At 36.8% G+C, this 13187-nt stretch overlaps 2 protein-coding genes across 10 annotated transcripts in view; one reads left to right on the top strand and one right to left on the bottom strand.

Annotated features, from left to right (window-relative positions):
• The window catches only part of NOL8 (nucleolar protein 8), a 36060-nt gene extending 32904 nt beyond the window's left edge, over nucleotides 1-3156 (bottom strand). For 2 of the 7 annotated variants that reach the window (XM_016128824.2, XM_016128831.2), the window contains exons 1-3: nucleotides 2827-3156; nucleotides 1616-1843; nucleotides 967-1029 (exon numbers count right to left, since the gene is read on the bottom strand). In XM_016128824.2, coding sequence (XP_015984310.1) covers nucleotides 967-1029; nucleotides 1616-1754 — 202 coding nt within the window. In that variant the 5' untranslated portion in view covers nucleotides 1755-1843; nucleotides 2827-3156. Of the gene's footprint in view, nucleotides 1-966; nucleotides 1030-1615; nucleotides 1844-2640; nucleotides 2806-2826 lie in introns of those variants that run through there. The other 5 variants (XM_016128828.2, XM_016128826.2, XM_016128830.2 and 2 more) reach the window with 5 other exon arrangements.
• A 71-nt stretch (nucleotides 3157-3227) lies between these two features.
• The window catches only part of LOC107502051 (centromere protein P), a 197229-nt gene continuing 187269 nt past the window's right edge, over nucleotides 3228-13187 (top strand). Inside the window, exon 1 of one of the 3 annotated variants that reach the window (XM_016128847.2) lies at nucleotides 3228-3563. In XM_016128847.2, the coding sequence (XP_015984333.2) occupies nucleotides 3475-3563 (89 nt within the window). In that variant the 5' untranslated portion in view covers nucleotides 3228-3474. Of the gene's footprint in view, nucleotides 3564-3584; nucleotides 3710-13187 lie in introns of those variants that run through there. The other 2 variants (XM_016128848.2, XM_036218314.1) reach the window with 2 other exon arrangements.

The raw sequence follows: 13187 nt of genomic DNA, 5'->3' as shown, positions 1-13187 counted from the left end.
GTTATTATTGCGTAACTTCCAAACATATTAGCTACAAGTGACTAAACTCTGTTTGAACTGCTGTGCCCTAGTAGTTAATTTTCTCAGTATCTCCTATCAGCTTCCTTAATAATAACAACCATTAAACAGATAGAAGGTTCTACTGGTAGTACTATTTTAAATACGAAGATACTATTCAATTTAATCTTCATGGCAATATTGCCAGCAAGTAATATCTTTGTCAGACATTAGATAAGCAAACTAGGGCTTAGAAGTTTAAATAACTTGCCAAAGGTCACACATTAGAACTAATATGTTCTTAACCACAATTTATGTCATATCTATTTCTTCACTGAACAATAAAACAAATCAATTTTTTTTTAACAAATGAAATGCAAGGCCGATGACCCCCTTTCTCTATTAGCATGTTCCCTTTTTAGTATCTCTTAACTTTTCAGCCTCCAAATAATTAGAATATATTACTGCATCAGTGGTAATATGGATTAGCTTCCCTTTCTTCTTCAATGAAGATCACAGTTTGCCCTCAGCTTTACTAAACTTATTGATAGATTTATAATTTTAAGAATATGGTTGAATAAGGGCATACTCTAAAGCCAGCCCTCCTCTAACAGCATTTAATGACAAGAAAATTACCTGCCCAAGAAATGAACACACTGGGTATGGCAGAACATCCAGTGGAATATGTATAATAAACAATTTCTATGAAAGGTTTGTCTCTTATCCAAAATGGTTTGGAATATCACCTTTGAATATACCTATGAGCAATGTGCTACCATAGGTCTATAGATGCCAAGTAGTAGGTAATTAAACCTGCTGAGTTGTGGGATACTGGAATTCTCTGGATCATGGTTGCCCCTCTGGATGACTTAAAAGTAGCTACTGATATTTGGATTTAGAATGAAGTTATTCCAAACTACACAGTAACATGAACTGGCAAATAGTATAGGAAACATATGAAGACCTTACATTTTTTCAGGTCTGTTTCTGTTATTCTGATGTTGATATATGCAAAGACTTTCTGTGGGTTTCCTAAAAAAAAAGAAAAAAGAAATTTATTTAAACTGTTATTTAGAGACCAATATAAAAATGATTTAAGTTTCTAAATTTAAAAAAAATGAGCTTTAGAAACGTACTCTTTTAAAGAAAAACCTTGTTTATTTTTCAATGGATACCAAGATTGCATTGTTCTAAGTAGAATTATCAAAATATTCCAAAAGAAAATGAAGAAGAAAAAAATGTCTAGTGGTCAGTTAAGGTAACATTTTGATTATGATACGGATATTCTACTTAATAGGATATTAGAATGAATATTCTATTCAATGGATATGAGAATGTTAACTTTGAAAACTGAAAGTTATGTGTTTCAGAAATTGGATGCTTTGGAATTTAGTTTTTTTTGTTTTGTTTTGTTTTTTAATTTCAGAAATGTAATTCTGGGCAAGTTCCACATCATAAGTAACATTTCCAGGGAGTGAGGTGAGGTACACAAGACAGTATCCTAAATGAAATACATATTGCTTTTAGTGTTGAGGACTAACATTCATCTCTGGGGTTCTTTTATTTCTGACCTGAGTTAGATATGCCTTTAACTACCCATGAAGGACTATAACTTTACCTTGGTCATCTTTCCGAGTGATGATCTCCACATCAGAAACTTCTCCAAATCTGCTGAACTGACTTTGTAGGTCTGCCTCAGAAATGTTCTGGCCAAGGCCACCAACAAAAAGGCGCTTTGTTTCTTTCTTGGCTTTCATGAAGGCTGGGTACAGACTCACTGTATTGAAGTGGAAAAAATAATTTTCTGTCTACAGAGACAAGTTCTTTCCCTTAGTTCTTCTCAAACCTAAAAAACAGAAACCAAAGAAATCCCAACCCCTTTCCTTGTAATTTATATGCCAGACTGGTCACCTGAACTTTAACTTCTTATTATATTGTTTCTAAATTTTATTCCTGGAGATTCTGTTCAAGCCCTTCATCCACTTTCTCCATGAACAGCACTTCTACACACATATAGACACAGGTACAGGGAGAAGCTTTCCCTTAAATGAGCACAATATTATACTCTGCCCCTATTATCCACATTAGGTGTTTTTCCTTTTTTCATTTATACATTAACTCATTCACTTCAACACATGCATAGGATGAGGCAGGTCAACATGCTAAATGATAAAAAGGCAGTGCTCCATCTTGGAGCTCCTCACAGCGGAGTGAGAAGCAAGCAAATAATGCAATTACAATACTGTACTACAAAAGAAGAGTCTGCAAAGTGCTGTTCAAGCAAAGAAAGCAATTGATATAGCTAATACAGACTTGTTTTTTACTATGTGCCACCGTTGTATGAAGTGGTTTGTGTGCATCTCATTTTTCAGATGAGTAGGATAGGTTAAATCACTTTCCCAATGCCATTCTAAGAATTAGTGGTGAATCAAGAATTAGAAATCAAATCCAATTTCAGAATTTGTAATTCTTAGCATTATACTAGTTAGGTTGTTGGATTAGAAGGGAAACAAGAAAACTATTCCAGAGGTAATAAGAATGAGGCCTATCATGAGATCTCTTTTTTTCCACTTAGTACCTAGCGGGTGACTCAGCTACCACGCCCCGCCCTTCCCCCAAAACTAACAGATTCCTCCCACTTACGATCCCAAAACAGCTCCCGGACGCCCAAAGCATGGCTCGTGTTCTGGGTATGAGACACAGCCTACATCCTCCTGGTACACTACCCTTCCCCCGCCCCCGCCAGCCTTCTTCCTGAAGACGCAAAGACGAGAAGGGACAGGGCAGACAAATGGCCCGGTCACTTCCCATGTTCCCTACACTCCTCACCAAATCGTCTTCTACAACCAGCGCAGGGATCTAACTTCTAGTCACGCGTCCCAACAGGTGCAGTCTCTTTTCCTTCCTACTCGTTTTCGAACCCAGTATCCTAAGGTTCCGTTACCACATTCAGTTCCCGAGTGTTTAGTTTCCCGTCCTCTGTGATACCGCGATGCCTCTGCCACCAAGCTCTTTACGTCCTCAAAAGACCGAAACAAAAATTCTACAATTTATTCTTAAGAAGGTTATCGCCTTGTGTTTAACCACTCCTGCGGTAGATCGGCAAAAGGGAGGGAGCAGAAAAAAAATGATGCACTACCCTTCACACGGTTCCGGAACATCCTCCTCAGTGACGCAGGCAATCGGGTTGCTTCAAAGCTCCACCAGCCCAGGTTGGGCTACAGTGCCCTTGGGCTTCGTGTTGAAGCGAACCAACTATCTCGAAGTAGAGACTGCTGGGAAACAGTTGTGGCAACGTGCGCAGTGACGGCAAGGAGCCGGGGATATTGAAAGACCTTGGGTTGTACGCTCAAGCGTCGCGCATACTCCCTAACCTCCCCCACCGAACTCCTGGAATGGTCCGCTCCAGGAGCGCGCGAGGCTTGAAACGCTGGGGGAGGCGCGCGACCGTCAGGCCTCTTCTGTCAGCGCTGTGCTATGGATGCCGAGCAGGCGGAGGTCCGCACCTTGCAATCGGAGGTCGCGGCTCTGAGGCCGACGCCGGGAGAAGACACCGCCCGAATCCAGTACGTGGCCTTCCTTAGGACCGGTGGGACGGGCGAAGATCTCCCTCTCGGGTGTTTGGGACCTCCCGCAGACTTTTCCCGAGCTACGAACGTGGGCGGGAACTCCTGTTCTGTATTGGGCCCAGAATGAGTCCGCGCTCCTCCAGGTTGGAAGCGCGTTATTGTGTGTGAACTGACTTCATCTCAGTAGTGAGAAAGTTGTTTGCTTTTACGTTCTCTTTCTCTGGCGGATAACTATCAAGACGATGGTTTTGCCTACCTCCTAATAAGCTTGTGTTTGGTGGGCAGCTGTATTTAGTTAGGATTTAATAACTTTGATTTCATGGTATTTGTTTTTGAGTCACTTAAGGCAAGTGCTGTTGATTTTTCCTTTATGGTAGTGTTATAGTTTCCTTTGAGGAATAATTAAGGTAAAATAAGTTGGTATAGATAAAAATAGCTAAGATAGCCTGTAGGAGAATTTTGCAAAAGCCAGGCAGGTGGTCGTCAAATGCCTGCGACGCGCAGCTGTAAGGGAAGTAGGAGGATTCTTTGTCTAAACAGCCTTTATGCACTAATAGGCAGAGATAAGTGGAGAGCGCTATCTGCTACAGATTGGTGGCATCGTATGTTTTTAAGTAACAGGCATGTCTGTCGATTACCAAGTGCCAGACTGAGAAATGCAGAGATCTTTCTTTACGTGCATCTCTTTTAGTAACTATGACAATCCTCTGAGGTCCATACTATTGCTAACCCTGATTAAAGTTAAGGAACCTGAGGCTCAGAGAAGTTAAGCTGCTTGCCGGCAGTCCCACAGAAAGGAAGTTTCGGAGCTGGATTGGAACTCGAGAGTCTGACTTCAAAGCCTGGGCACTTTACTTAACTGAGGAAGGAGAGAAAGGGTCTATAACAGTTATGGATCTATTGTCTCAAACTTGCAAGCTGCTTGAAAGCAGAAATTACCTTTATTTTTTCAGTCAAGACTAATTTGACTTAGGTACAGAGAGAATGAGATTTTCCTGAGCTCTCAGGACAAGAGTTGGTAAACAATGAGAAGTTCTAAAGAAAATGACTGCAGCATGTTGGATGGCATCATGAAGGTAGAGAAGCTGTGACTGATAAAAGGGAGAGGGAAGCAGGTGGAAAGGGAACAAATATATTCCTCTTCAAGTGTAAGTGTAAATAAATGTATTATAGACCCTTGTTGCTTTGGGGGTGCTCCACAGATGGAAGCTTTAGCATCTTTTGAAACTTGGGTAGAATACAGATTTCGGCCTTACCACGACCTACTAAGTGAGAATCTGCACTTTAACAAGACCTCCACAGTATATTATGCACATTTGAAAGTTTGAGTGGCGCCATATCATACTGTAGGGGAACATTTCTCTATTGGCCACAAGCTATTACTAACTCAGCATAGTATATAGACTATTCAGGTAATCTGGGCTTCCCCAGTGATCAAGTTGGGAAAGTTGGAAGAGTCCAAATTGTGGAAGACATTAAATGTTAGTTCAGAGTATTTAGATTTAATGCGAAGTTACTTTTCACTATAGTGGTGAAGGAATATTGAAACCTGTGAACCAAGTTTTTTTTTTTTTTATTGTGGCAAAATACCATAAATTTACTCTCTTAACCATTTTTAAGTGTACAGATCAGTGATGTTACATACATAGTCTGCAATTATTAATACCATCCACTCCATAACTCCTTTCATCTCCTAAAACTGAAATTCTGTACCCGTTAAACAATTACTTCCCATTTCCTACTCTCTTCAGCTTCTGGCAACCACCACTGCACTTCCTTTGAATTTGACTTCTCTTAAGGTACCTCATATACCCACGTTGTAGCATATTGCAGAATTTCCTTCCTTTTTTAGGCTGAATAATATTCCATTGAATACACATACACTTAGCTTATCCATTCATCTATCAAATGGATGCTTGGGTTGCTCTCATGTTGTAGCTATTGTGAGTAATGCTGATATAGATAAGCACGTACAAATATCTGAGACCTTGCTTGCAGTTCTTTTGGATATACAACAAGAAGTGGAATTGTTGGATCATATAATAATTCTATTTTTAATTTTTTGAGGAACCTCAATTACCGTTTTACATAGTGGTTGTACCATTTAACTTTCCCACAAACCAGTCCATGAGGGTTACAGATTCTCCACATCCTCAGCAACACTTTGGGGTTTTTTGTTTTTTTTTTTTTTGATAGTAGCAATCCTAACGAGTATGAGGTACAATCTTACTTTAGTTTTGTTTTACATTTCCCTAATGATTAGTGATGTCGAGCATCTTTTCATATGCTTATTGGTCACTCATATTCTTTAGAGAAATGTCTATTCAAATCCTTTGCACATTTTTGAATCAGGTTGTTTGTTTTTCTAATTGAGTTTTAGGAGTTCTCTATATACTTTGGATATTGATCTCTTAACAGATATACAATTAGCAAATATTTTTTCCCATTCATTGGGTTGTCTTTTTACTCTGTCGTTAGTGTCATTTGATGTATATTTTTTCCATGCAGTCCATTTGTCTATTTTTTCTTTTGTTGCCTGTGCTTTTGCTGTCAGATCCAAGAAATCATTACCAAATTCAATATTATAAAGCTTTTGTCCTGTGTTTTATTCCAAGAGTTCTATTGTTTTAGGTCTTATGTTTAGAGGTTTGATTCAGTTTGAGTTAATTTTTGTATATAATATTAGGTAGGGTCAAACTTCATTCTTTTCCATGTTGATATCCAGTTTCCCCACCACCATTGAATGATTTTAGCACACATGTCAAAAATCATTTGACCATGTATGGAAGGTTTTTTTTCTGAGTCCTCTTTTTTATTTTATACGTCTGTTTTTATGTTAATGCCACACTATTTTGTCTACTGTAGCTTTCAGGTAAGCTTTGAAACCAGATGTGTGAGTCTTCCAGTTTCGTTAGTTTTCAAAGATTGTTTTGGCTATTTGAGATCCCATGAGATTCCATTATGAATTTTAGGGTGGGGGTTTTTCTATTCCTCCACAAAATTTCATTGGGATTTTAATAGGGATTGCATTGAATCTATAGATTGCTTTGGGTAATATTGACATTTTGATAATACTAAGTCTTTCCAATCCATAAACATGAGCTGTTTTTATTTATTTATGTCTTTAATGTATTGCAGTGATACTTTGTAGTTTTGGTTGTACTGACAAGAAGGTCTTTTAGCTTCTTGGGTGAGTTCATTTCTAAGTATTATATTCTTTTCAATGCAATTATAAGTGGAATTGTTTTTGTCATTTCAAGATTGTTCATTGTTGATGTATAGAAACGCATCTGATTTTTGCGTGATGACTGTATCCTGCTGCTTTGTGGAAAGCATTTGTTGGTTCTAACAGTTCTTTTTGTGTGTTTGTGGAATTTTTTTCTTCATATAAGAACATATCAATAACAGAGATAATTTTATTTCTTTCTAATTTGAATGTCTTTTATTTCTTTTTTCTTTTTTCTTTTTCTTTTTTTTTTTTTTTTCCTACTTACTGTGGTTTGGAGTTCTAATACTATGGTGAATAAACATGGTGAGAGTGGGCATCTTTGTCTTATTCCTGATCATAGAGGAAAAGCTGAAAGCTTTTCACCATTGAGTATGATGTTAGCTGTGGGCTTGTCATATATGGCCTTTATTATGTGGAGTACATTCCTTCTATACCCAGTTTGTTGAGAATTTCTATCATAAATGGATGTCGAGTTTTGTTAAATGCTTTTTCCGCATCTATTGAGATGATCATATGATTTTTATCTTTCATTTTGATAATATAGAATTTTGATTTGCGGATATTTATCCATCCTTGCATTTATGGACTAAATCACACTTAATTATAGCGTGTGATCCTTTTAATGTGTTGTTGGATTTGGTTTGCTGATAATGTTGTTGAGAATTTTTGCATCAGGGATATTAGCTTGTAACTTTCATTTCTTGGAGTGTCCATATCTGGTTTTGTGTTCCCTCTTCTTTTTTTGGAAGTGTGAGAAGAAAGCCATCTGGTTCTGGACTTTTGTTTGTAGACGAGTTTTTGATTACTGATTTATTCTCCTTACAAGTAATGGATCTGTTCGGATTTTTTATTTCTTCATGATTCAGTCTTGGTAGTTGTATATTTCTAGGAATTTTTCTATCTCTTCTAAGTCGTTCAAGTTGTAGGCATATAACTTTTCATAGTAGTTTCTGATGACTTTTTGTATTTCTGTGGTGTCAGCAGTAACATCTCCACTTTCAGTTCTGGTTTTGTTTGGTTGAGTTCTCTCTTTGTGTGTGTGCGTTTGAGTCTAGCTAAAGTTTAGGGTTTTTGTTTGTTTGTTTGTTTATCTTTTTAAAAAGCCATCCTTCAGTTTCACTGACTTTTCTGTTGCCTTTTTAGTTGGTATTTCATTTTTTCTACTCTGATCTTTATTCCCTTTCTCCTAGTAAATATGGGCTTCATTTGTTCTTTTTCTAGTTCCTTGGGCTGTAAATTTAGGATTTTCATTTGTGACAACTCTTGTTTCTTAAAGTAGGCAATCATTGCCCTGAACTTACCTCTTAATATTGTTTTTTGTTGCAGCCCATAAGTTTGGTATATAGTATAACTAGTTTCATTTGTCTCAATTGATTTCTAGTTTCATACCATTGTGGTTGGAAAAGATGCTGGATATGATTTCAGTCTTCTTTAGTAAGGCTTTTGGGGCTTAACATATGCCCTGTCCTGGAGTCTGTTCCTTGCGTGCTTATATACAACAAAATGTATATTCTATTGCTTTTGGAGGGAATGTACTGTGTATATCTGTTAGGCTATCTCATCGACTGTGTCCTTTAAGGCCAATATTTCCTATTGATTTTATGCCTGATGATCTTTTGATGAAAGTGGTATATTAAAGTCCCCTTCTATTATGTCATTTTGTCATATGTCAAGTGACATATACTGTCCTTTTCCTTTTAGGCCTATTAATATTTGCTTATATATTTATATGCTCTTGTGATGGGTGTATTAAAGAATATTGTATCTTCTTGTTGGATTGGCCCTTTTATCATTATATAATAACCATCATCTTATTACCATCTTTGTCTTAAAGTCTATTTTTTTTTTTTTATATTTGCTTAGCATATCTATCCCTTCACTTTAGGTGTGTGTATGTTTTTATATCTCAGGCAAGTCTCTTGTAAGCAGCATATACATGAGTCTTGTTTTTTTTTTAATTCATTTAGCCAATCTTTGTATTTTGATTGGAAAATTTAGCCCATTTACATTTAAGGTTATTGATAGCTGTGTACTTATTGCCATTTTGTTGTTTTCTGGTGGTTTTATAATTTATTTCTTCCTCTCTTGTTTTGGGATTTGATGATTTTCTGTAGTGGTATGCTTAGAATCTTTTTTCTTTGTCTTTTGTATATCTACTATAGGCTTTTGGTCTGTTGTTATTAGGGTTACATAAGACATTTATAATCATCTATTTTAAATTGATAACAACTTAAGTTTGAACACATTGTAAAGTTCCACATTTTTACACCCTCACTCACATTTTATGTTTTAGATGTCACAATTTACAACCTTTTTATGTTGTGTTTCCCATAACAAATTATTGTAGTTCTAGTTATTTTTACTACTTTTGTGTTTTAACTTGTATACTGGCTTTATAAGTGATGAACCTACTACCTTTATACCATTAGATTTTTCTTAATTTTACTATATATTTACTTTTATCAGTGAGGTTTATACTTTCATATATTTTACTGTTACTAATTAGGACTCTTTCATTTCAGCTTAAAGAAGTCCCTTTAACATTTTTTGTAAGGCTGGTGTAGTGGTGATGAACTCCTTCAGCTTTTACTTGTCTGGAAACTCTCCACTTCTTAAGGACAACTGTGCCAGGTAGAATGTTGTTGGTTGGTGGATTTTTTCTTTCAGCAGTTTATACTGTGCCGCTCTCTTCTTGCCTGCATTGTTTGTGCTGAACAATCTCTTTATAGTCTTACGGGGTTCCTTTGTATGTAACCAGTTGTTTTTCTCTTGCTTTTTAAGAGTTTCTCCTTGTCTTTAACTTTTGATGCTTTAATTATAAAGTGTCTTGGTGTGGGTCTCTTTGAGTTTCTTTTATTTGGTAATTCCCTGATCTGGATGTCAGTTTTCTTCTCCAAGTTAGGAAACTTTCAGTCATTATTTCCTTGAAATAAGTTTTCTGCTCCTTTCATTTTTCTATTTTGGAGACCCCTATAATTGGTTTGTTTGTTGTCTCATAAATCTGTTAAGGTATCTTAACTTTTTTTTATTCTTTTTCCTTTTTGCTGCTTTGATTAGATCACTTCTACCACCCTGTCTTTGAGTTCACCACTTCTTATGGTTCATTTAGTCTGATGTTGAATCCCTCTATTGAATTTTTCTGTTCAGTTATTGTAGTCTTTAGCTCTATGACTTCTATTTGATACTTTGTTATATTTTTTAACTGTCGAAATTCTCACTTTGTTCATTCGTTATTTTCTTGAGGTCGGTGAACATTTTTTGACTGTTATTTTGAACTCTTTATAAGGAAAATCACTGATCTCTGTTTTATTAAATTCTTTCTTTTGAGATTTTTCTTGTTCTTTTGTTTAGAACATATTCCTGGGTTTCTTCATTTTTCTTGAACCTTTGTTGGTTTCTATACATTAGCTAAAGCAGCTATCTCTTTCAGTCTCAAAGGAGTGGCCTCCTGTAATAAACTAACCTTATTGTTTAACCTTCTTGATTTTCTGTCTCTCAAATCTTTTTGATTGTCCAAACAGACTACATTCTTACTGGCTCCCATTAGTTGAGGGTATGTCAAGACTTGTACTAAAAGGAAAAAATCTTAGTCATCACCTAAATTCAGGTGGTTGGGAAACCAGACTCTCAAGTAGCAGCTTTTAAAGAACGCAAATTTATCTCTTTAGGAAAAGCTGGGTGATGGTCATTTCTGTCTGCTTCCTCTGCACTGAGCCTCAATGTGATAGCCAGGTAAATGGTGTTTCTTTGCTGTTTTCCTATTAAACCCATGATTGCAAGCTCCACTGGCCACCAGAGCCAGGCTGTAATGGGACATGTCCTCTGGGCAGCAGCCACAACTGTTGAGGTGCCAGCGATAAACATAGATTCCTTTCTTGGAGACATTGATGAATTGGAGCTGGGCAGAGGGAGAGTGTGAAGAGGAGTCTGCTGGCCTCCCCAGTTTCTGGAAAGGATTGTAGTTGGGCTCTAGATGTGTGCTTGATTAGAAGCCTGCTTCTCAGGCCTCAGCCATGAAGGTGAGCTAATATGCTTCTGTTACAGAAAGATGAGGGTGTGTTTCATCTGTTTTTTTCTGCTCTGTGTCTTGGGCAGGTAGTCAGTAAATGACTGTTTCTCCATTACAGTCCTATAGGACTTGTGATTCTAAGTTCTGCTGGCTGCCAGAGCCAGGCGTTCATGAGGTGTTCCCTAGGGGCAGCCACAAAAGTCAGGGTGCCAGACGAGTGCATAACTCCTTTCCAGGGGTTACTGGTCATCTGCAGTAAAGCAGCAGGAGAATGCAAAGATTGTGCCCACCAGCCAATGTCTTTGGAGATTATTTTGATTGGCCCCTATGTTAAATTAGAAGCTTGCCTTTCAGGCTGATGCTTTAACTTAATGAAATAGGCCGTTTTAACAGAAAAACTGGAGTCTTTTCTGTTGGCTGCCTCTGTGCTGTGTCCTAGGGTGGGTAAGTCCACATTCATGAGCCTTATAAGAACTATTTCTCAGTTTGTTGTAGCATTGTGGGTCTCATGGACACAAGCCCTATTGACTTTCAAAGCTAGATGTTTTGGGGACTCATCCTTCAGGTGCTGGTCCAAAAAGATGGGGTACCAGTTATGGTGCTTAAACTTTTGTTTATTGGGGAGCAGCTCGGGGATGTTATTTCCCCTCTCGATAATAAGTTGCCATGCCTAGGATGGTGTTTACAGTGAGATTATTGTGCCTCAGCCTCTTACTCATTTTGATGCTTTTTTTTTTTTTTTTAAATCATTTGTCCAATGTATAGGAGTTGCTCAGCTAGATTTTGGGTTTCTTTCAGAAGAAATTGTTCCATATGAAGGTAGAGATTTGGTGTGTAGTGGACGGCAGTGAATTCAGGCTCTTAGTTCACCATCTTGAACTGCAACTCCATCTGTTGTTGTAGAACTGTTCCTTTAATTCTGTCAGTTTTTACTTCATATATTTTAATAGTCCGTAAGTAGGTGCTTAAATGTTTAGAATTTTTTATATATTCCTGTGTTGAAACTTTCATTAATATAATGCCCTTTTTATCTCTTTTGAACTTTTCTGATTTAAAGTTTATTTTGTCTGGCATTAGTACATCCACCTCTGCTCTCTTTCCATTACTTTTTGCATAGGATATCTTTTCCATTTTTTTTTTCCTACTTTCTATCTGCGTCTTTGGATCTAAAGTGATTCTTTTATAAGACAGCATATGATTGGATCATGGGTTATCCATTCCGCCAACCTCTCTACCTTTTGTTTGGAGAGTTCAATCTGTTTACATTTAAATAAGTACTGACAAGGAGAGACTTCTGTTGCATTGCTGTTTGTTTTTTATATGTTCCTCATTCCTGAATTTCTGTCTCATATTGGGTAGTCGATTTTTTTTTTTAAGTGAAATGTTAAAATCCCTTCTCATTTTCTTTTGTGAGGGATTCCATTTAACATCCTAATGATATAATACTGCAATTTGAATTTTGCCATCCTAACGTCAATGACATATAAAAATTACCTGCTTGCAGCTCTGCCCCATGCTTTTTGGTTTTTGATGTCACAAAATTACATCTTTGTACATTGTGTGCCCCTCTCCTCACTTAAACTAATAATTCTTTTAAATGCATTTGTATCTTAAGCTTTGTAGAAAATAAGATTTGGAGTTATAAATGAAAGTTACAATAATAGTAGCTTTAGGCTAATTTTTGAAATATTGATCTCCTAATCATGGAGAAAACAAACCAGTGTTACAATATACTAAATTTTATAAATGTTCATGTATTAGCCTTATTGAGATCTTTATTTCTCTATGTGGCTTCAAGTTACTGTCTAGTGTAATTGTATTTTACTTTACAAGACTCCCTTGAGCATTTCTTTCAGGGTATGTCTAGTGGCAAAGTCCCTTAGTTTTTGTTTATTTGGAAATGTCTTAATTTCCTCATTACTTTTGAAAGACAATTTTGCCAGATATAGGACTGTTGGCAGACAATTTTTTCTTTTAGCATGTTTCTTTTAGCAAATAGCAGCCCACTATCTTCTGGCCTTCAAAATTTCTGATGAGAAATCTGCTCATACCTTATTAAGGATGCCTTGTGTGTGATGATTCGCTTCTCTCTTACATCTTTTAAGATCTCTCTTTATCCTTGGCTTTTGAATTTGATTATGTCTTGGTGTGAGTCTCTAAGTTATCTTACTTGGAGTTTGTTAAGCTTCTTGTATATTTATATTCATGTATTTCACCGATTTGGGGAAGTTTTCAGCCATTATTTCAGATATTCTTTTTTTCCCTTTCTTCTTCTGGATCTCTCACTGCACATGTTGGTCTTTTTGATGGTGTCCTACAGGTCCTTAGGCTCTGTTCATTTTTCTCCTTTTTTTTGTTCTCTTCTTAGCTTTGATAATTTTCT

The sequence above is a fragment of the Rousettus aegyptiacus genome, unplaced genomic scaffold, assembly GCF_014176215.1.
Source record: "Rousettus aegyptiacus isolate mRouAeg1 unplaced genomic scaffold, mRouAeg1.p scaffold_m13_p_3, whole genome shotgun sequence".
NCBI classification, from domain to species: domain Eukaryota; kingdom Metazoa; phylum Chordata; class Mammalia; order Chiroptera; family Pteropodidae; genus Rousettus; species Rousettus aegyptiacus.
The sequence above is the reverse complement of the archived record's forward strand: the minus strand, read 5'-3'. Positions and strand labels throughout refer to the sequence as shown.